The sequence below is a fragment of the Cheilinus undulatus genome, linkage group 8 (assembly GCF_018320785.1).
Source record: "Cheilinus undulatus linkage group 8, ASM1832078v1, whole genome shotgun sequence".
Classification (NCBI taxonomy): Eukaryota; Metazoa; Chordata; class Actinopteri; order Labriformes; family Labridae; genus Cheilinus; species Cheilinus undulatus.
The window spans coordinates 52,448,722-52,470,350 of record NC_054872.1 but is presented as its reverse complement, the minus strand read 5'-3'; the positions used below and the strand labels follow the sequence as shown (position 1 = coordinate 52,470,350).

The window sequence follows — 21,629 nt, the reverse complement described above, 5'->3', positions numbered from 1 at the left end:
CTTGATTCAGACCTGAACCCCATAGAGAATCTATGGAAGATGAGAGACACCAGACCCAACAATGCAGATGACCTGAAGGCCGCTATCAAGCAACCTGGGCTTCATTACACCTGAGCAGTGCCACAGGCTGATCGCCTCCATGCCACGCCGCATTGATGCAGTAATTCATGCAAAAGGAGGCCCAACCAAGTATTGAAGGCATAGAAATGGACATACTTTTCAGAAGCCTGACATTTCTGTTTAAAATATACTTTTTTTAATTATCTTATGTAATATTCTAATTTTCTGAGTTTTGGGTTTTCTTATCTAAAAGCCATAATCATCAACATTTCAAGAAATAAAGGCTTGAAATATTTCACTCTATGTGTAATGAGTCTATATAATACATGGGTTTACCTTTCAGAAAAGAGAGACAAAAAATATTGAACTTTTTCATGATATTCTCATTTTTTGGGATGCACCTGTAGTTTACAGCTTATTTCAAGGAAGCTGATATTTTCTGTCTTTAGGACCACCAGTGTGAGGTTTTGGTTTTAAATCTGACAATGCAAATCAAAAATAATAAAAAAGAATAATGCATCAAAATCAGTGTTGCTGCCAATCATTGGCCATCTCAGGGTGTAATAACAATAATAATAATAATAAGAAGAAGAAATATATACTCCTTGAATGTATTTTATGAAAATTATTTTTGTTTTTCTGTTTGAATAAAAAACCAGTGGAATTGTGCAAACATACTGACCTTTAAGGGGTTAAAAATCCCAAAAATGTCATTAATATCTGATATTTCAGGCTGAAGTAGGTTTAAAAGATTGACTCGTTAAAAGTGGATAAAAGCATTTATATATGATATTTTTACAGCAGTTTTAGGGAGGTGGACATTTTATTGTCCTTAGGGATAAATGTGTTAAAGGGTTAAAGTTTTGGCACGTTTTGATCCTAAAGATAGATCAAATAAAGACTGCATCAGTGCTGTATAAAAGCAGAGTGAACTAACTAAATCTGTTGTGTTCATGTTTATTTTAGGGGCATGTTTAAAGGTATTCATCACAGATATTTGGTTTATTTCAGTGTGAAAATGTCAAACTCTCTCCTGCTTGGAACCAAAACCTCCTCCTAAAAACACCCAAAGAACCCAGAATGAACACGACAGATCAACAATCCTGCTCTGATAACCCACAGACTTTAATAAAGAATATTCTCTGCTGCAGAGTTCAACGTCTCTACAGGCTGATTTTTGAAGAAAGTATCTGAAACTGAAGAAAAGTCAAAGGTCTTTGCTTTCACAGTGTTTTCCTCTATTTCCTGTTTGTGAGATTTATGAAATAGTTCAGTAAACTGTCACTTAGGGGCGTCTCTGGGACGGCCGCTGTGGCGCCCTGCTCCCCGCCCTCTGCCCGCTCCTCCTCCTCCTCCTCCTTTCTTCCTCTTATGTCCTGGTCTCTGTCCCGTGGACCCTCTCTCCTCCTCCTTAGACACAGACTGAGCCCAGAGCAGGTCGTAGCGTCCTGGGGGCTGGTACCCGGGCTGGCTGATGTCCAGGGGCTCTCTGGAAAGCAGGATCCAGATGGCGGGCAGGTTCCGGTTCACGGTGAGGCTGTCGAGTCCAGCGGTGGGCTCCAGCGGCTCCCACACCTCCACCACGGTGCTGTACAGCAGCTTGGTGAGCTGGTGGAGACCCTTCACTCGCCGCTTTACGATCTCGGCACACGTGATGGCTTTGGACACGCCCTTCCCGCTCGCCGTGAAGATGATGTGACTGCAGAGCGGCCGGGCCGCCGCTTCCTTTTGTCCCTCTGCAGCCTCGCCGCCTCCTCCCTCCTCAGGCGGAGGTCGATCTTCCTCTTCAGACGCTCGTGCTTTGGCCTCCATGCGGCTCAGGGCGTAACGCAGCAGATTACGGATCTTGCTGCCGTCTTTTACTCGGACCTCAGGCGTGTCAGGAGGGAGGTCAGGGAACGGGCAGACTGGCGGCTGCTCCACCGTCCGAGCTTTACTGTAGTTCTCCATCTGCAAAGGAAACATAGAGGTCATAATTTCAACATGTTTCCATACCAGGCAATATAAAATAATATATGGTTGGTATCAGTGAAAAGTGCCATAGCAAAAATGGGTTAGAAATGGCTAAAAAAGTGGGCAAAAAGCAGCCAAAATGTGTTAAAACTGACAAAAGAACTCACAAAAATGGGTTAAAATAGGCAAAATGGATTAAATTTGGTCAAAGAACTTGCAACAATGGGTGACATGTGGCTAATAAGTGGCACTGATGGGTTAAAGCTAGTCCTCCTGGGAGCTCTATCATACCTAAATACTGACAATTAAATTTGAAAAAACTAAATCAAAATAAAAAATAGACTACTGCCAGTGAGAATACAACAGTTTAAAAAAACGAAAACAAACGGAGAAGATCCCTGCAGAAAACCTCAACACCAAACTCCATTTAAATATCAGACACTTATACCAATGTGTCATTCCCTTTGAATGTCTTACTGTATTCTAATCGACATGAATATTTAGCATCATCTGAACAACTTTTAACTAAATTATATGATTTAATCATGAAACGGTATGAGCAGAGAGGCATTTCTGACTTTGACCATCAGGACAGAGAGTAAGTCCATCATCACCATTGGTCAATTTAGCCCAATAACTCTAAAACCAACAACACTGCGAACACAAAACATAAGCCGAATTAAAGAAGGCTTCTCAAAGATTTATTAAAGTGTTTGGTTGTGTTCTAATATCTGTCCAGATTTCCCTCTCATGGTAAAAACATTAAATTCGCGTTATTTCTAAATGAAGTTCAGCGCTCTGACTTCCCTGTACATCAAACACGTTTAAAATCACATCAAACATCAGAACACTACCATGAAGTCAAACGTGGATTAAAATAAAGCCCCCTCGCTGCAGTTTATGGCCATGTCTACCAAATATTTCATGTCTGGGGGCTAAATGTTCACTAAACTCACAGAATGAATGGCACCGACTGAGTTAGCGAGTCTAGCTAAGCTACATGCTAACAGTGCTCGTTCATGTTCGTAGAATGAACTGCATGATCAGGTACTACAGCCACGGTGAGCTGTAAGGTTGGAATTAAAGTATTAATAGAAAAACACAGTCTTAGATTCAATGTAGAAAGTCTTACCAGAAAAGATTCGTTTGACTAGTGAACTCTCCACATGTTTACTTCAGCTGAGACGGTTTCCGTCACCGTAAAGCCAGAAGGACTGTCGCAAACTGTGGCTGCTGAGTAAGTACAGGGGACTGGGTTAATGCCTGTTAAAGCAGGTGGAAACAAAAGATGCACGCTAAGGGAACGGCAGAAGCTTTGATTGTTGCAGCAGGTCACACTCAGATGAGCTGGTTTTGTGTTTTTGCAGGAAAGTCAACGAAACTCCTCCAGACTTTCAGCACGTCAGTGTGGCGATTCCTTACTTTGACGCTAGGTGGCAGCGGTGAGCTATGAGAGAATCCACCTGTAGGCCAGCCGGGAGATTTCTCCATAGTAACAGGTTCATTTAGGTCAGTGATGCTCAACCTGTGGCTCTTTTGTGATTATTTATGGCTTTTTTTAAGTCTTCATTTCAAATATTCCCCCAGAAAGCTTAGAAAAGGAAACGTTTTTTGCCCCTTTTCACCATTTTGCCACTTTTGATCCATTAAGCTACCTTTTGTCTTTAAATACCACTTTTTCCCTACTTTTTTAACACTTTTTTTTCAAAATTTTGCCACTTTAATCCCACTTTTGTCCATTCTCAAGCTGCCTTTGCCTTGAACAATATCTTTTTGCTTATTTTTGACACTTTTTTTGCAACTTTTACCCATTTATTTTCCACTTTAATCTCATTTTTGCCCTTTTCACCTTTTTTCACCACTTTTTACCCATTTAAGCTACCTTTTGCTACTACATACCACTTGTTTTCTAGTTTTTGTCCATTTTAGCCACTTCTTTTTGCCACTTTTATCCCATTTTTGCCCCTTTTCACCTTTTTTTTTGCCACTTTTTGTCCATTTAGGACACCTTTTGCCATTAGGTACCACTTGTTTCCTCCTTTTTTGCCCGTTTTAGCCTCTTGTTGTTGCCACTTTTATCCCACGTTTTCCCCTTTTCACCATTTTTTTGCCACTTTTCACCCATTTCAGCTACCTTTTGTGATTAAATACCAATTTCTCCTGATTTTGCCAATTTTAGCCACTCCTTTTTGCCACTTTTCACCCATTCTTGCCCCCTTTCCCAATTTTTTCCACTTTTTGCCCATTTAAGATACCTTTTGCCATTAGTTACTACTTGTGACTTCTGTCCTTTTTTTGCCCGTTTTAGCCTTTTCTTTTTGCCATTTTATCCCATTTTTGCCCTTTTTCACCACTTCTCACCCATTTCAGCTACCTATTGCCATTAAATACCACTTGTTTCCTATTTTTTTGCCCATTTTTGCCACTCTTGACTACTTTTTGCCCATTTTAGTCATTTTTCACTCATGTTTTTGCCACTTTAGGAGCATTTTTGCCACCTGTAACTCATTTTTTTGTCACTTCTGACCCTTTTCCCCCTTTTCTCCCCATTTTCACCCATTTTTGTTGCTTTCTGACCATTTTAGCCACCTTTCACTTATTGTTATTGCTACTTCAAACCGTTTTTGCCACCTTTCGCCACTTAGATTGTGGTTCTTGCAAAGGAGTTTTTCAACAATTTGGCTCTTTGGTTGAGTAACACTGATTTAGGTAGTTTTCTAGGGACTGTGAGAAATCAAGACACTCAGTCAGCTTTGTCTCAAGATAACAGGATAACTGAGTTGCAATTTTAAGAAAACCAAAAATTATTGCCACAAATTTTTCCCCCAAGTCAGACATTTGCAACCCACTGAGGCTTTGTGACCTTTGTAAAATCTCTAAAATCTGTTTGGATAGAACATTTTCATCTTGAAACAAAAGCCAAAGAGAAGAGAAGTGTCTTCAACAATGACTGAACAGGTTCAGGGCTCAACACAGAGCCATGGGGACAGGTGAAGCCGTCTGAGAGGAGGAATAATCTCCACGGTACAGAGGGGAGGTCCTACCTGTTAGTACAGGGGTGTCAAACTCAGTCACAGCAGGGCCAGATTCTGACTTTGGGTCTAAGCTGAGGGCCTAACAGGATAGATATTTAACCATAAAACGTCAACCTCACTTTCACCAGAATGGAATTAAGGGAGGGAAAAAACTTAGCACTGATAAAAGATCATTTTGATATGAAACAAGTCAACATGAGAAGTCTAAAGGCTCAAAATCTGAGATAAAAAGTCAAACTTATTGGTTCAAATGGTAAAAACATGACATTAAAGACAAAATAATGTATTTAAAAGGCAAATATATGAGATAGAAAGTTGATATCATGATTTTTGATGGTGAAAATTTGAGATAAAAGTCAAAATCATGAGTTTAAAAGGCCAAATAAGGGAAAAAATTCAGAACTGTGAGTTTTAAAGGTCAAAAATGAGATGAAATTCCAAATCAGGAGTTTTCAAGGTCAAAACAATAAGATAAAAATTTTAATCATTAGTTTTAACCGTCAAAATAAGAAATAAAAGTCAAAGTTAGGAGTTGAAAATGTCCAAATGTGAGCAAAAAGTCAATCATGAGTTTTGAAAGTGAAATATTGTTAAAATTGCTAAAAAAAAAAAAAAATCTAAATTGATGATCTGAAAGATCAGAATATAAGAGAAAAGTCAAAATTATGGGATGAAAAGGTCAAAATATGAGATAAAATTCAAAATGAGTTTTAATGGTCAAAATATGAGGTAAAATAAAAAGTTATGAGTTTAAAGATCAAACTTTGACTTTAGATTTTATATTGTGATTTTAAAAGGTTAAAATATGAGACAGAAAGTTAAAACTGTAACTTTGAGTCATAATTGTGAGATACAACATTCAAAATATAAAATGAAAACAAATTTCTTTTAGTGAAATTATCTCTACTCTCTACTGTTGTAATTTTTAGGACTCATCAGGGATGTTATAAATCATCAACATTTTTGTACTGGAGGAAATCTGCAGACCTCATAGTGGTGGACCAGTTATAACTGCACCATGGGCCGGATTTGTTGAGTAGAGTAGGTGAATGATTTATTTTCATGTAAGTCCCAATAATAAAAAACACGTAGACAACAAATGAACAAGATTTAATGAGTGAAACAAAGAGGCCCCTTACAAACAGCAAAAAGGTGCATTTTTTTTTTTACTCAAAATGATTAAATTAGCTTTTTAGATTCCATCTTCACTTTGAACAATGTGGCATGAAAGATATTTAAGTTCCAAAAAATTATCTGTTAACCAGTTCATTATTAAAATGGAGCAGCTCATTTTAAAATTAAAGAGTAAGAAGGAAAATGCATTAAAAATGGGTTTAAAAACTACATTCAATAACAGATTTACTGAAGTAGATATCATTTTTTTAAGAGATCCAAAAGTCACTCAAACCTCCAAAAGTCACCCAAACCTCCAAAAGTCATCCAAACCTCCAAAAGTCACCCAAACCTCCGAAAGTCATCCAAACCTCCAAAAGTCACCCAAACCTCCAAAAGTCATCCAAACCTCCAAAAGTCATCCAAACCTCCAAAAGTCACCCAGACCTCCAAAAGTCACCCAACCTCTAAAAGTCAACCGGACCTCCAAAAGTCACCCAAACCTCCAAAAGTCACCCAAACCTCCAAAAGTCATCCAAACCTCCAAAAGTCATCCAAACCTCCAAAAGTCACCCAGACCTCCAAAAGTCACCCAACCTCTAAAAGTCACCCAGACCTCCAAAAGTCACCCAACCTCTAAAAGTCACCCAGACCTCCAAAAGTCACCCAACCTCTAAAAGTCAACCGGACCTCCAAAAGTCATCCAAACCTCCAAAAGTCATCCAAACCTCCAAAAGTCACCCAGACCTCCAAAAGTCACCCAAACCTCCAAAAGTCACCCAACCTCTAAAAGTCAACCGGACCTCCAAAAGTCATCCAAACCTCCAAAAGTCACCCAACCTCTAAAAGTCACCCAAACCTCCAAAAGTCATCCAAACCTCCAAAAGTCACCCAAACCTCCAAAAGTCACCCAGACCTCCAAAAGTCACCCAAACCTCCAAAAGTCACCCAAACCTCCAAAAGTCACCCAGACCTCCAAAAGTCATCCAAACCTCCAAAAGTCATCCAGACCTCCAAAAGTCACCCAAACCTCCAAAAGTCACCCAGACCTCCAAAAGTCACCCAGACCTCCAAAAGTCATCCAAAATTCCAAAAGTCTCCCAAACCTCCGAAAGTCATCCAAACCTCCAAAAGTCATCCAAATCTCCAAAAGTCATCCAAACCTCCAAAAGTCACCCAAACCTCCAAAAGTCACCCAGACCTCCAAAAGTCATCCAGACCTCCAAAAGTCACCCAGACCTCCAAGTCACCCAGACCTCCAAAAGTCACCCAGACCTCCAAAAGTCATCCAAACCTTCAAAAGTCACCCAAACCTCCAAAAGTCACCCAAACCTCCAAAAGTCACCCAAACCTCCAGAAGTCACCCAGACCTCCAAAAGTCACCCAAACATTTAAAAGTCACCCAAACCTTCAAAAGTCATCCAAACCTCCAAAAGTCACCCAAACCTCCAAAAGTCACCCTGACCTCCAAAAGTCACCCAGACCTCCAAAAGTCACCCTGACCTCCAAAAGTCACCCAAACCTTCAAAAGTCATCCAAACCTCCAAAAGTCACCCAAACCTTCAAAAGTCATCCAAACCTTCAAAAGTCACCCAAACCTCCAAAAGTCACCCAAACCTTCAAAAGTCACCCAAACCTTCAAAAGTCACCCAAACCTCCAAAAGTCACCCAAACCTTCAAAAGTCACCTAAACCTCCAAAAGTCATCCAAACCTCCAAAAGTCACCCAAACCTCCAAAAGTCACCCAGACCTCCAAAAGTCACCCAACCTCTAAAAGTCAACCGGACCTTCAAAAGTCACCCAAACCTCCAAAAGTCACCCAAACCTTCAAAAGTCACCTAAACCTTCAAAAGTCATTCAAACCTCCAAAAGTCACCCAAACCTCCAAAAGTCTCCCAAACCTCCAAAAGTCATCCAAACCTCCAAAAGTCATCCAAACCTCCAAAAGTCACCCAGACCTCCAAAAGTCACCCAACCTCTAAAAGTCAACCGGACCTCCAAAAGTCACCCAAACCTCCAAAAGTCACCCAAACCTCCAAAAGTCATCCAAACCTCCAAAAGTCATCCAAACCTCCAAAAGTCACCCAGACCTCCAAAAGTCACCCAACCTCTAAAAGTCACCCAGACCTCCAAAAGTCACCCAACCTCTAAAAGTCACCCAGACCTCCAAAAGTCACCCAACCTCTAAAAGTCAACCGGACCTCCAAAAGTCATCCAAACCTCCAAAAGTCATCCAAACCTCCAAAAGTCACCCAGACCTCCAAAAGTCACCCAAACCTCCAAAAGTCACCCAACCTCTAAAAGTCAACCGGACCTCCAAAAGTCATCCAAACCTCCAAAAGTCACCCAACCTCTAAAAGTCACCCAAACCTCCAAAAGTCATCCAAACCTCCAAAAGTCACCCAAACCTCCAAAAGTCACCCAAACCTCCAAAAGTCACCCAGACCTCCAAAAGTCACCCAAACCTCCAAAAGTCACCCAAACCTCCAAAAGTCACCCAACCTCCAAAAGTCATCCAAACCTCCAAAAGTCATCCAGACCTCCAAAAGTCACCCAAACCTCCAAAAGTCACCCAGACCTCCAAAAGTCACCCAGACCTCCAAAAGTCATCCAAAATTCCAAAAGTCTCCCAAACCTCCGAAAGTCATCCAAATCTCCAAAAGTCATCCAAACCTCCAAAAGTCACCCAAACCTCCAAAAGTCACCCAGACCTCCAAAAGTCATCCAGACCTCCAAAAGTCACCCAGACCTCCAAGTCACCCAGACCTCCAAAAGTCACCCAGACCTCCAAAAGTCATCCAAACCTTCAAAAGTCACCCAAACCTCCAAAAGTCACCCAAACCTCCAAAAGTCACCCAAACCTCCAGAAGTCACCCAGACCTCCAAAAGTCACCCAAACATTTAAAAGTCACCCAAACCTTCAAAAGTCACCCAACCTCCAAAAGTCACCCAAACCTCCAAAAGTCACCCTGACCTCCAAAAGTCACCCAGACCTCCAAAAGTCACCCTGACCTCCAAAAGTCACCCAAACCTTCAAAAGTCATCCAAACCTCCAAAAGTCACCCAAACCTTCAAAAGTCATCCAAACCTTCAAAAGTCACCCAAACCTCCAAAAGTCACCCAAACCTTCAAAAGTCACCTAAACCTTCAAAAGTCATTCAAACCTCCAAAAGTCACCCAAACCTCCAAAAGTCTCCCAAACCTCCAAAAGTCATCCAAACCTCCAAAAGTCATCCAAACCTCCAAAAGTCACCCAGACCTCCAAAAGTCACCCAACCTCTAAAAGTCAACCGGACCTCCAAAAGTCACCCAAACCTCCAAAAGTCACCCAAACCTCCAAAAGTCATCCAAACCTCCAAAAGTCATCCAAACCTCCAAAAGTCACCCAGACCTCCAAAAGTCACCCAACCTCTAAAAGTCACCCAGACCTCCAAAAGTCACCCAACCTCTAAAAGTCACCCTGACCTCCAAAAGTCACCCAAACCTTCAAAAGTCATCCAAACCTCCAAAAGTCACCCAAACCTTCAAAAGTCATCCAAACCTTCAAAAGTCACCCAAACCTCCAAAAGTCACCCAAACCTTCAAAAGTCACCTAAACCTTCAAAAGTCATTCAAACCTCCAAAAGTCACCCAAACCTCCAAAAGTCTCCCAAACCTCCAAAAGTCATCCAAACCTCCAAAAGTCACCCAAACCTTCAAAAGTCATTCAAACCTCCAAAAGTCATACAAACCTCCAAAAGTCATCCAAACCTCCAAAAGTCATCCAAACCTCCAAAAGTCACCCAAACCTTCAAAAGTCATCCAAACCTTCAAAAGTCACCCAAACCTCCAAAAGTCACCCTGACCTCCAAAAGTCACCCTGACCTTCAAAAGTCATCCAAACTTCCAAAAGTCATCCAAACCTCCAAAAGTCACCCAAACCTTCAAAAGTCATCCAAACCTTCAAAAGTCATTCAAACCTTCAAAAGTCATCCAAACCTTCAAAAGTCATCCAAACCTCCAAAAGTCACCCAAACCTTCAAAAGTCATTCAAACCTTCAAAAGTCATCCAAACCTTCAAAAGTCACCTAAACCTAGGCTCGCTAAGCTTCTGTAAGGGCTACTTGTCAATAATAAAACCCCATTAAACCTTTAATTAACCAACATTTTCAAACAATCACAACAGAAGCCATGTTTTCTCTGCAATATTTATTAAACAAAAACAAAACACGAGGCAAAGGGAACACACAATATGCAAGACTTTTGACAAACATGGAAACAAGTTTCTAAGTTGTTATTTTAAGCCAACAGAAGAGTATACCTTAAAAATATGGAGAAAACAAATGTTGCTGTTTAACCCTTTACCTACTGAGGCTACAAATGGTGATTTGGACATATTTAGTTATTATGGCTGTAAAATAATCATAAAATAATCATAATCATTCCCTAAGTCTGAGAGCTTTGGTCCCTTTTCCCAGGAGTACTTGAACTTTATTTTTCAACATCTGGTTAATGATTATTGCACATTATATGGAATTGTCAGCAGTTTAAAAGAAGAAAACATATAAACAGATTTGTTTTTCATGGCTTTTATGAGAAGAAATTTTGTTATTGCTATGAAGTTTTGACTGGACATTTGAAATGTGAACCTATACATGTTTAGAACAATCAGCAGTCATTTTTTTGAGTCTAGGACTCTGGGTGTGCAAAAGATAACTATACACAGTGCTTAACAAATTTATCAGACCACCTGTCATATCTGTCTCAGAGACCATCCAGCATCATGAAGTGCTTTAATGCGGACTCTGTCATTTTCAGTCAGCTCTCCACGTTTTACCATTTTGAACAGGAATGAGGAATTTCAAACTGAATTCACCTTTTTATACCCAAATTTGAGCCGGCTCACTGGGCTTCTCTGAGAAGTCAGAAATGAATCAAGCATAACATTCAACCACTAAAACTCATTTTTCTGTTCAGGAATGACAGTAAATAACTATAATCTGACATATTCATCAAGAAATATTAATGTGCTTTACTATTTTTCAGTTTTTTTTAAATCAGTACATTTGAAAATTCATGGATAACAATAATAATTCTATTTTAGCATTAAAAATATCATTTGGGTTAAAGAGCTTCTACATATTGGTGTATTAACCATCGCAGAAACATAAACAATGATTGTGGTAATTACCAATGCTGTTAATTTAGGACAGCTGTGGCAGAAACCTGACTTTGGTTAGGGTTAGGGTGGTCTAATACATTTGTTAAGAACTGTTCATAGGCAAAAATTAGTGCAAATAAAGGTGGAAAAATGCATTCTCAGCATTCTCAGTAACATATTATTATTGCACATAACAGACACGCACAGATGCCACTATCTAACGCTATTTTCTGAAAACAAAACGCCACTCTCGTTCACTCTCCTTTTACTCTCCTCCTTCACTCTCCTTTCTCACTCGTCTTCTGGCAAAGATGCCGTTTCCCTGTGCTGTTCGACATTACCGTAATATATATACCACACATCATATATTGATGGAAAGCACAGATTCTCAGCTCTCTGTCAGCATTGGGATTTTTTAGATTGAGCAAACTTTGGAGGAGTTACAGTGTTGAGAATCTGTGTGGCGGTCTCACGATACTTCTGGTGTTTTGCTATGAATGCTCACATCATATGGTTGTGAGTACCGTAATGAACCATATATGTGCGCATGCCCACAATTCTCAGCTTTCCAACACCGTTGGAATTTTTCTGATCAGATGATTTTTGACAGAGTTACACTAATAATACTCCGGACATATATATCACAGCGCCGGCGCTGGCTCAGTAGGTAAAAGGTTAAAATGAAAAAACGATGCATTCAAACAACTTTAAACCATTCAACAGGTTTTTGTTTTAGATTTTATGTCATATTTTCGGTTAGAATGAGTTATTGTGAACACCATATCCTCAAGACTACAGATTCTACCACTTGATTATTAAACACTGTACAAATTAATGTAATAGTATATTGATTCTCAAGGTTGGGATTTAATTTGATCTTAAACGGGCCAATAAGAAGTGCCGAAATGTTCAACACAGACAGAACAAGGGAAAGACGAGGAAGTAGACAAGCCGCCGTTACCGTGGAGGTCACCCGTCTCTACTCAAGCATCAGGTTCTTTGGGTAGTTCTGATTTGCAGATTGTCTTGACGACTTCGCCCTTGATGTTTTCTAAGCTGTCAAAGTCCTCCACGGTGAAGAACCTCTCCGGTGTGCCGGTGATCTGCAGGAGCTCTAGGTCGTGAACGTCTCCGATGCCGATGCCGAACACCTCGATCCCCATTTCCCGGAGACTGTATGCTACGTCCTCTACGTCGTCCTCAGAATCCCCGTCTGTGATCACCACCAGATTCTGGGAGACCCCTTCAGATCTGCGGCTGCCGTGTACCGACTCAAAGTGCTCTTTGATTCTGTGCAGAGCCGCGCTGATTCTGGAGCCTCCTCCACGTTGCCCAATCTCCATGATCTTCTTGGTCACGGCCTCTGCGGTGAACATCTCGTTCAGGAAAAAGTTGTTCTCGAAGCCGTCGCTGAACTTGGCGCATCCCACACGCACCAAATCCTTGCTGACTTTGAAGCTGTTCACCAGCGCAGTAGTGAAGTTCTTCATGATGGTGAAGTCGGTGGTGTTTATAGTGCTGGACTCATCCATGAGGAAGACCAGGTCTGCCTTCTGTTTTTCACAAACTGCAAAAAGAAAGAGAAAACATGAAGACGTGCATGGTTAAAGGCCATAATAATCGCTGACTGCCTTCCTTGGAATAGCCGATGAGGGCACGCAGACCAGGAAGCAACACCAACCAGATGTTGTGTACTTTCACAACTCACAAACATGGCAGTGAAAAAAAAAAAGCCAAGAGGAACACTGAAGGAGGACCAGACCTGGCTCTGTGGTTTGGGTTGTCTATCTGTATTTCCAGGATATTCTTGTTAATATTATATCTCAGGAGTGCTTTAATGGATTCTCTTCAAACTTTGCACATAAGTTCAACCTCCACCAGGGATGATCTGACTAGAGTTTGGAGGTCAAAGGTCATTTCTACATATCATGCTATTTGGTGACGGTGATGACAGCCATAGACACGTTGATCTAATAGAGATGTTCTCTAAACCCTAAATACCATCACATCCATTATTACATCTCAGGTTCAAACTTCCCCATTTTAACAAAAAACATGAAGTTTGGATCTCAATCTGCATGGAGGAACTGGTGTTGGGTGCTGGTACCAGACTAGACTGGTACTATACCTCTTAGAAGAGCCGAGGGCTAATATTGTGGCAATGCTGAGATAATGAGTTGATATTTTACTCTAACCTTTGTAATATTGCAGTAATTCTACATTGATAAGTTGGTATTTTGCCCTGATTGTCTAAACCAGGGCTGTCCAATTTGGGGCCCGCGAGCCAACTTTGGCCAACGAGCTATTATTTTTGGCCCGCTGCCCATGTTTGATTTTTTAAATTATTATTATTTTCCCACTGCCAACAGTCTAAATATTTCTTTCCATATTTATTTATTGTTGCACTTCCTCTCCTGACCACAAATTAACATTGTGTTACATCGGGGGTAGGGTGGCGCTGTTGAGCTCCCGTCAGCTCAGATCTGGAAGCCCATGACCAGAGAGTGAGTCAGTGAGAAGATGCTGGGGTCATGGCAGAGATGGAGTGTGTGAGGCAGCGGCACACTGATAAGAGAAAGTTTAAAAATAGTTGGGAACATGAGTACTTTTTTACTGAAATTGATTTCAAGGCATAATGCCCAATTATTATCTGTGCCATATGGATGTTAAGTAATTTCATGCTGTGAAACACCATTAAGAATAGTGTTATTCATTTTCAAAATTACTTTGTATGAGTTATTATTTTGCACAGTTATGCTATAGGCACATTTCATTTCATGCACTGCAACATGAATGTTTAGTTTTGGCCCGCGACCCTCCACCCCGATTCATTTTTGGCCCTTCACTGAAAAGAATTTGGGCACCCAGATCAATTAAGACAGGGGTTGATTGCTTCTCCCTAGTTTACTCGTCTCTTTTGATGCTGAAGTTGAATTTTTGCTGTTGAATTTTTTGAGACATTGAAATTTTTTACACTGAATTTTTTTTTAGATTTAATTTTTAACACTGAATTTTTTGAGATTAATGTTTTTACCACTGATTTTTTTTCGATGTTGAATTTTTAAAAACTGAATTTTTTGAGACGTTGAAGTTTGTTACACTGAGATTGAATTTTTTTTTACACTGATTTTTTTTTTTGAGATTGAATTTTTTAACACTGATTTTTTTTTTATTTGAATTTTTTAACAATGAATTTTTTTTTCGATGTTGAATTTTTAAAAACTGAATTTTTTGAAACTGAATTTATTTTCACATTGGATAAAAATCAGTGGCAAAAAAAAAAATTCGGTGCTAATTTGATGGTTTTTCAAATTCAAAATCCAATTTTGGTGCTAAAAAAATTAAGTTTTAGAAATTCAAACTCAAACTCAGATGGCACTGATTTACTTCCATATTAAATTCCTGTTAAACTGGAACTAGAACTATAGTTTTACCGTTTTGTATTTTATTTTGAAAATCCACAGCGGAAGTTTGCCTTGCTCTAAACTCGGTGCACTTCCGCTTTGTCTCAGTAACAAACGGTAAGTGTCTTCTCTGTTCGCTCAGACATAAACTCTGTTTTACATGTAAATTCTGAGGACATAAAGCATAAAACTCGTCAGTATTCTTGTTTACATGAATATCTAACAGAATGAAGGAAGAAACCGTAGTTTTATTGCTTTGCTAGTGACTTTTGATTCAGTTTGTAAGAGCTAGTAATGTTAGCTAGCCGCCGCTGGCTCTAAAGAGTGAACGTGACCTAAACGTCCTTCTTTCCTTTGTAGTTTGAGCGGGAACTTTTTGTACACTGTTAGACATGGCAGTAAAATCTGTTCATTACCTCCACATTTTCAACCTCTCATGATTGTGCCCTGCTGCATAAAATAACTGATTTCTGGGGAAGGACGTTGTCATTTTGACAGAAATGCAGAGCCTGTGTCTATCTGTAGAAAAGACTGCCAACAGTGATTTAATCTCCTTCGCCATGTTCTAGCCATGTCTGTTCCCTCTGGCTCTCCTGGTTTATGCTGCTGTCCTGCCTCCACATCTGCCTGTTTGTGTTCAGGAAACCATGATAGTAAGTATATTATGTTTGAATCAGAGCTGATGAATACTGACCAGGAGATGACTGGTGTTTTTACACAGGAAAAAAAGGAGACATATGGGAAACATGGCCGCTGATTAAGGGAAAGGATGGAGAAAGTTTTGTACACATTAAGCAACTAATGCTGCCGTCACACTAGATCAGTATTAACTACACACCTCTGGTAGTTTTCAGTAATTTCATGGGATTTTTGTGATTTTAATCTTGTACCAGCATTACTCAACCCTGACCCACCAAAGAGCCAGATTGTTGAAAAATACCTTTACAAGAGCCACAATCTAAGTGGTGAAAAGAGGCAAAAAGGGTTAAAGTGGCAATAAAAATGAGTTAAAGGTGACAAAAGTGGTCGGAAAGCAGCAAAAAAAGCATCAGAAATGGGTGAAAAGGGCAAAAATAGCATAAAATGTCAAATAACTTGTTAAAAAGTGGCAGAAATGGGTAAGAAATGATATAAAATGAGTTACAGGTGGCAAAAATAGTCAAAAAGCAGAAGACACAGTCAAAATTAGTGAAAAGTGACAAAAATGGAGAAAAAAATTGGCAAGTTTGGAAAAAACTTGGTGAGAAGTGACAAAAAATGATTTACAGGTGGCAGAAATGGTCAAAAAGCAGCAAAACCATACAAGATTGAGTGAGAAGTGACTGAATTGGTCAAAAAGTGGCAAAAATTAGCAAAACTTGGAACAGAGTGGCAGAATTGGAATAGAACAGCAGATAATGGGTGAATAGCAGCTAAAATGGGGAGAAAGTGGAAATATTGGGTGAGACGTGAAAAAAAAGATTAACAGGAGGCAAAATGGTCAAAAAGTGGGAACAATGGGTGAAAAGTGGCAAAACTTGCACAGAAAAGGCAAAACAATTGGTGGAAGGTAGCAAAAATGGGTCAGAAGTGCTAAAAATATGAATTTAAGGTGGCAAAAAGTGGCAAAAGTTTGTAAAAAGGGGCAAAATTGGTATAAATGGCAAAAAAAATGGGTGAAAAGTGGCAAAAATGGGGAGAAAGTGATTAAAAAATGGAAATAAGGGGCAAAAATTGCAAATAAGGGCAATGGAAATATACAGACAAAAATATGGTAGAAAGTCTGACAATTAAAGCTACTGGATAAGTGTGGAAACAAACTGATTAATGTTACCTGCAATGGATAAATTCTTAGGTCAAAGTTTTCCTTTTTATGTTTTTTTCGGGGAATAATATTTCAAACTAAGACATAAAAGAGCCACACGTTGAGTATCGCTGTCCTGTGCAATCATGCTGAAGAGAGACATGGATGAGGACGTGCATGTCTGATATCTTCAGATGTCACTGAGTAGATCTGACTAGTTGTCAGCCATTTATCTCACAGAGAGAACACAAAGTTTTCTTGCAGACATCACTCAGAGACAGGCAGTCATCCAGTGCAACCCAGTGGACCAATCACAGGGCTTGTGGTCTGCATTGTTTCCATGTGTAACCATATTTTTGTGAATCTGCACATCGGCTTTGTGCATTTGTGCACAGCGCTCTGCAGAGATCTGACACAGAAGCATAAATTAGGATTTCTATCCCTGTTTGCAAAGATAGAGAATGAAGCTTTCTGCAATATTTGCAAACGTGATGGATTGCCCAGATTCACAGACAGAGCCTTTCAAGATAAAACCTGGAGGCTGATTAGACATTCTGTCTGTCAGAATAATTACAGAGCAGCAGAACTATGACGTAGATGTTTGCCTTCACTACATAGAGTAACCTTGACACTCAGCTGTTGTCATTTATGATTCTTGCTGTTTTTGTGAGGAACATTTATGGATAAAAGACACTCTTCAGATCACTGAAACAGAAGCTGAGTTAGTAAAGGCAGCCAATATGAAAAGTACAGCTTCCGCCTCTTTCTCTTCATGAGATGCTGATTGGTCCGTTCATTCTCTGACTGTGAACAAGCTGAAGACGGCTCGATCCACCTGATGACAGACGTGGAATCTGAACGCCTCATTGACTTTGCATGGTCAGTGTGTCTCCAGTACATCGTTCTGTCTGGTTGTGGGGTTGAAATCGAGGGATCAATGTCTTTTATGCAACAAGGCGCTGGTAATTACAGTGATGGATTCTTGATGGATTAACGGACTTTGTGTTCGTGCTCAGCAGCAAACATTCCTGAGTGGGTTAGTAAGGGTGCTCTTCTGTGTTTAAGACAGGAGAAAACTTACCTTCCTGCTCGTTGTGAGTGTGTTTCTCTGTGTTGGAGTGTAAATGTGTGATTTTGGTGTGCATGCACTGACTGATTGTACGCTGGCTTTGCAGATGTTTGGGTCTGATGTAATATTGAGCTGAGGGAACGTTTGCCATGATCCTTGAAGTGCTGGTATATTACCTGTCCTCTGAGCGGCGTTGCCATAGAAACACACTGCCAGGATGAGGCTGAGGAGTAGACCCTGCCTCCCCTCCATGCTGAACAGCTCTCAGGTTTCTCTCTCACTACAACACAAAGACAAAAAGTCTCGTAAATACAGAGAACAAATCTGTTTCCCATCTGGAGCAGCAGCGGGGGGGGGGCGTTTGTTCCAGAGACTCATGTTAGGATAATCGACATGCATTTCCAAAGAAACAGGACAAACCCACCGTGACTCTGCATTAGTGAACTTTAAAACCTTTGTTCTTTCCAGAGCTGAAGTTGGCGAGACTTTATGACAAACAAGGCTGACATTCTCAGGGATGCTGCTTTCTTAAACCTTCCCTCTGGGCCGAGGCGTTACTCTGAAGGGACGTTTGGGTCGTTTGGAGCTGCTTGTCAGTAGTTAGTGTATGCTTAATACAATAAAATTAGTTCAAAAGCAATAAATCCATAGTAGCATGAATCTGAATATAAGGGTGCGACAAGCTTTAAGCTATAAAGGAGGAGAAGGCTGGGGTGGAGGAGGTGAAGCTTTAGTCTATAAAGGAGGAGGCTGGGGTGGGGAGGGTGAAGCTTTAGTCTATAAAGGAGGAGGCTGGGGGGGAGGAGGAGGAGAAGTTTTAGTCTATAAAGGAGGAGGCTGGGGTGGAGGAGGAGAAGCTTTAGTCTATAAAGGAGGAGGCTGGGGGGGAGGAGGAGAAGCTTTATGCTATAAAGGAGGAGGCTGGGGTGGAGGAGGTGAAGCTTTAGTCTATAAAGGAGGAGGCTGGGGTGGAGGAGGTTAAGGTTTTTCAGCAGCAGTGGTATATGAGCTTTACAGACATGGAATCTGGACAATCTATCAGCTTCACAGGTTAGCTTTAGTACAAAATGCATGAACAAAAAGCTTGTTTTTGGGAGTGTGGTAACTCTAGATCAGTGGTTACTCAAATGCTGGTTCAGGCCCACAGGTGGGTCACAGAGCTGTTTGCAGTGGGTCCCAAATATTTATTCCCATAAAGTATATCTGCAAAAACCAGGTAAATATAGCTCTTAATTTAACATTTTCCCTGTCTATGGTGGATGAGAGACAGGTGTGGCTTGTAGCAGAGCATGTGAGTGGAGTGAAGCGATGAGATTTCCCGCTCCTCGCTCACAGAGCTGTTCCCTGCGCCCGCTCGTCTGCTCAGAGGGGATTCACACCGCTCTGCTAATTATCGCTCCACCTTCCTCTCAAAGTTCTACCTGCTCCACTCAAATCACTCACTGTTCACTCAACGAAAACCCGGAAGTGCATTGCATTCACTGGATAGGAGAGAAATTTGACACCTTATCTCGTAAAAGATCAAGAAAAAAGATACGTCTGTAAATCCTCTCACAGTGGCAATGAAGGCGCTATCGCGGTTAATATGTTATTACCATCTTCTCGGTTTCTCCGTATACTTTCTGAAATACTTGGTAAAGTCCATGGTGGAGGGTTTTCGTCCAGTTGCCTACAGAAAACAGTATGGGCGTCTGAGCAGCTAATTATACACAGATGCATTCTGGGTGAGACATGGTGTGAGCGGTACTGGAGCGAAATTGGAGCGGGATGGAGTGCAAGATAAGGTGCTGGTCCAACTTTTTTGAAAAAAAAAAAAAACACTCCACGCTCTGGCCAAAATCCTTTCGCTTGCGCTCCCCGCTCGCTCCCGCTCCACTCACATGCTCTGGCTTGTAGGAAAATTGTCAAGCCCTCTATTCTCTAGATTCACAGGCAGTCTGAAACCTTTCGACCCTCCGTGCTCTTTCACAATCAGACCTTTGTGTTCCTCAAAGAGGCTTTAACTGTTAGGCTGTAGTTCTACTTATGCTGCACTTTAAGCTTTTTAAAGTTTTCCTCATCTAAAATGTTTCTGATGAACAAACTGCTCTGTGAGTGTTGGATTTGAACTCTACATCTTCTTCTTATTTCCTGAAACTCTCCTCCTCCTCCTCCTCCTCCTCCTCCTCCTCCTCTCTGCATTTCCACTGAATTTTGATGTTAGTAATTCTCGTAATCTACCATCTCCCTCACAGCTGGTTTATTGGGATAAAAGAGTGTTTTTCTTTAAAGGGGGTGTTTTCAGTCTTGTGGCGTGTGCCAGCTGCTTTCATGCCAACCTCCAGTCCTTCAGGGTGAGTGCATGTATCAACATGTGTGTACACCCCCCACCCTTCCCCACAAACACGCCTCAACATTTTGCCACTTTTCACTACTTAGATTGTGGCTCTTGCTGAGGTATTTTTTAATGGATGAGCAGGGTTGGGTAACACTGTTCTACAGCTTTATAAAGGATAATGTCCCTTATCCTCCATAAATCCCTGCACACATTGATTTCCACAGAGTACGAGTCAAACCTTTAGAAGTTAAAGGACCCAAACATGATTCTAACTGGAGTTTTCTTCCTCTAAAAACTGGATTGAAGTGATATATAAGAAAACACAGTCCAGTGAAAAGTCTAAAGTGAAGTCCCTTGGCTGAAAACAAACTCTCCTCTGCACACCTGGAGGTATTTCTGCACAGAGCTGCAGAGCTCTCATGCAGAATTGAGCTCTGGCCTGTTTCCATTCATGCAGGAGTAAAGAGACACTTACAGATGTTTTGCTCTGCGTCCACACCCTCCGCACGCTCGACTCACGAGTCCTGCCATGGAGGGAGGCGCAGGCTTGATCCTGCATGAGGACCACCTCCCAGCCGTCTGCTCCTCCCACCCCAGAGATCTGAGGAGGTGGAGGAGGGAAACTGATAATGAGATAAAAAGTCATAATAATAACACAAAAGTCATAATTATGAAATAAAAGGCAGAAAAATGAGATAAAAGTCGTAATTATGAGATAAAAAGTTATGATTATGAGATAAAAAGTCATTATTATAAGGTAAAAAGTCATTATTATGAGATAAAATGTCACAAGTATGAGATAAAAAGTCATGATTATGAGATAAAAAGTTATGATAATGAGATAAAAAATCATAATTATGAGATAAAAAATCATGAAAATGAGATAAAAGTTGTAATTATGAGATAAAAAGTTATGATTATGAGATAAAAAGTCATGATTATAAGGTAAAAAGTCATGATTATGAGATACAATGTCATTATTATGAGATAAAATGTCACAAGTATGAGATAAAAAGTCATGATTATGAGATAAAAAGTTATGATAATGAGATAAAAAGTCATAATTATGAGATAAAAAGTCATGAAAATGAGATAAAAGTCGTAATTATGAGATAAAAAGTTATGATTATGAGATAAAATGTCATGATTATAAGGTAAAAAGTCATGATTATGAGATAAAATGTCACAATTATGAGCTAAAAGTCGTAATTATGAGATAAGAAGTCATGATAATGAGATAGAAAGTCATAACAATAACATAAAAGTCATAACTATGAGATAAGTCATGATTATGAGATTAAAGTCGTAATAATGAGATAAAAGTCATAATTATGAGGTAAAAGTCATTATTATGAGATAAAAAGTCATGATTATGAGATAAAAAGTTATGATAATGAGATAAAATGTCATAATTATGACATAAAAAGTCAAGATTATTAATTAAAAAGTCAAAATTATGACATAGAAAGTTATAATTGACTAAATGATTTTTTTTATCTCATAATTTCAACTTTGTATCCTTTAATTATGATTTTTTTATAACATAATTTTGAATTTTTATCTTATAATTATTACTTTGGGTTTCTTTTTTTATTTTCTTACTTCCACATTTTTCTTTTTTAAGTGGCAGAAATGGGCTTTCATATGCCTACAATGAAAAGTGAGTTTTTATTTAATTTTTCTTCATAATTAGCGTCATTATTGAATCAAAAGTGAGTAAATGAATCAGCCAACAGACTGAAATTTGTATCAAAT

General features: G+C 39.9%; 2 protein-coding genes across 2 annotated transcripts; both read right to left on the bottom strand.

Moving 5' to 3' along the window:
* Window positions 1-1,167: 1,167 nt before the first annotated feature.
* On the bottom strand, window positions 1,168-3,387 carry rpp25l (ribonuclease P/MRP 25 subunit-like). The gene is made up of 2 exons (XM_041793625.1): window positions 3,146-3,387; window positions 1,168-2,010 (listed from the first exon to the last, which is right to left on the bottom strand). The coding sequence occupies exon 2, from the start codon at window positions 2,008-2,010 to the stop codon at window positions 1,342-1,344; it is 669 nt and encodes a 222-aa protein (XP_041649559.1). The 5' UTR covers window positions 3,146-3,387; the 3' UTR covers window positions 1,168-1,341.
* An 8,897-nt stretch (window positions 3,388-12,284) lies between these two features.
* LOC121514199 (collagen alpha-6(VI) chain-like) lies at window positions 12,285-20,379 on the bottom strand. The gene is made up of 3 exons (XM_041794300.1): window positions 20,350-20,379; window positions 17,734-17,837; window positions 12,285-12,868 (listed from the first exon to the last, which is right to left on the bottom strand). The coding sequence occupies exons 2-3, from the start codon at window positions 17,807-17,809 to the stop codon at window positions 12,285-12,287; spliced, it is 660 nt and encodes a 219-aa protein (XP_041650234.1). The 5' UTR covers window positions 17,810-17,837; window positions 20,350-20,379.
* Between the last annotated feature and the right edge of the window lie 1,250 nt (window positions 20,380-21,629).

Coding starts and splice junctions, on each gene's coding strand:
- rpp25l (XM_041793625.1), bottom strand. CDS start 2,010: ATGGAGAACTACAGTAAAGCTCGGACGGTGGAGCAGCCGCCAGTCTGC.
- LOC121514199 (XM_041794300.1), bottom strand. CDS start 17,809: ATGGAGGGGAGGCAGGGTCTACTCCTCAGCCTCATCCTGGCAGTGTGT. Junction 12,869..17,733: donor CAACGCCGCTCAGAGGACAG/GTAATATACCAG, acceptor TTCTTTTTGCAG/TTTGTGAAAAACAGAAGGCA.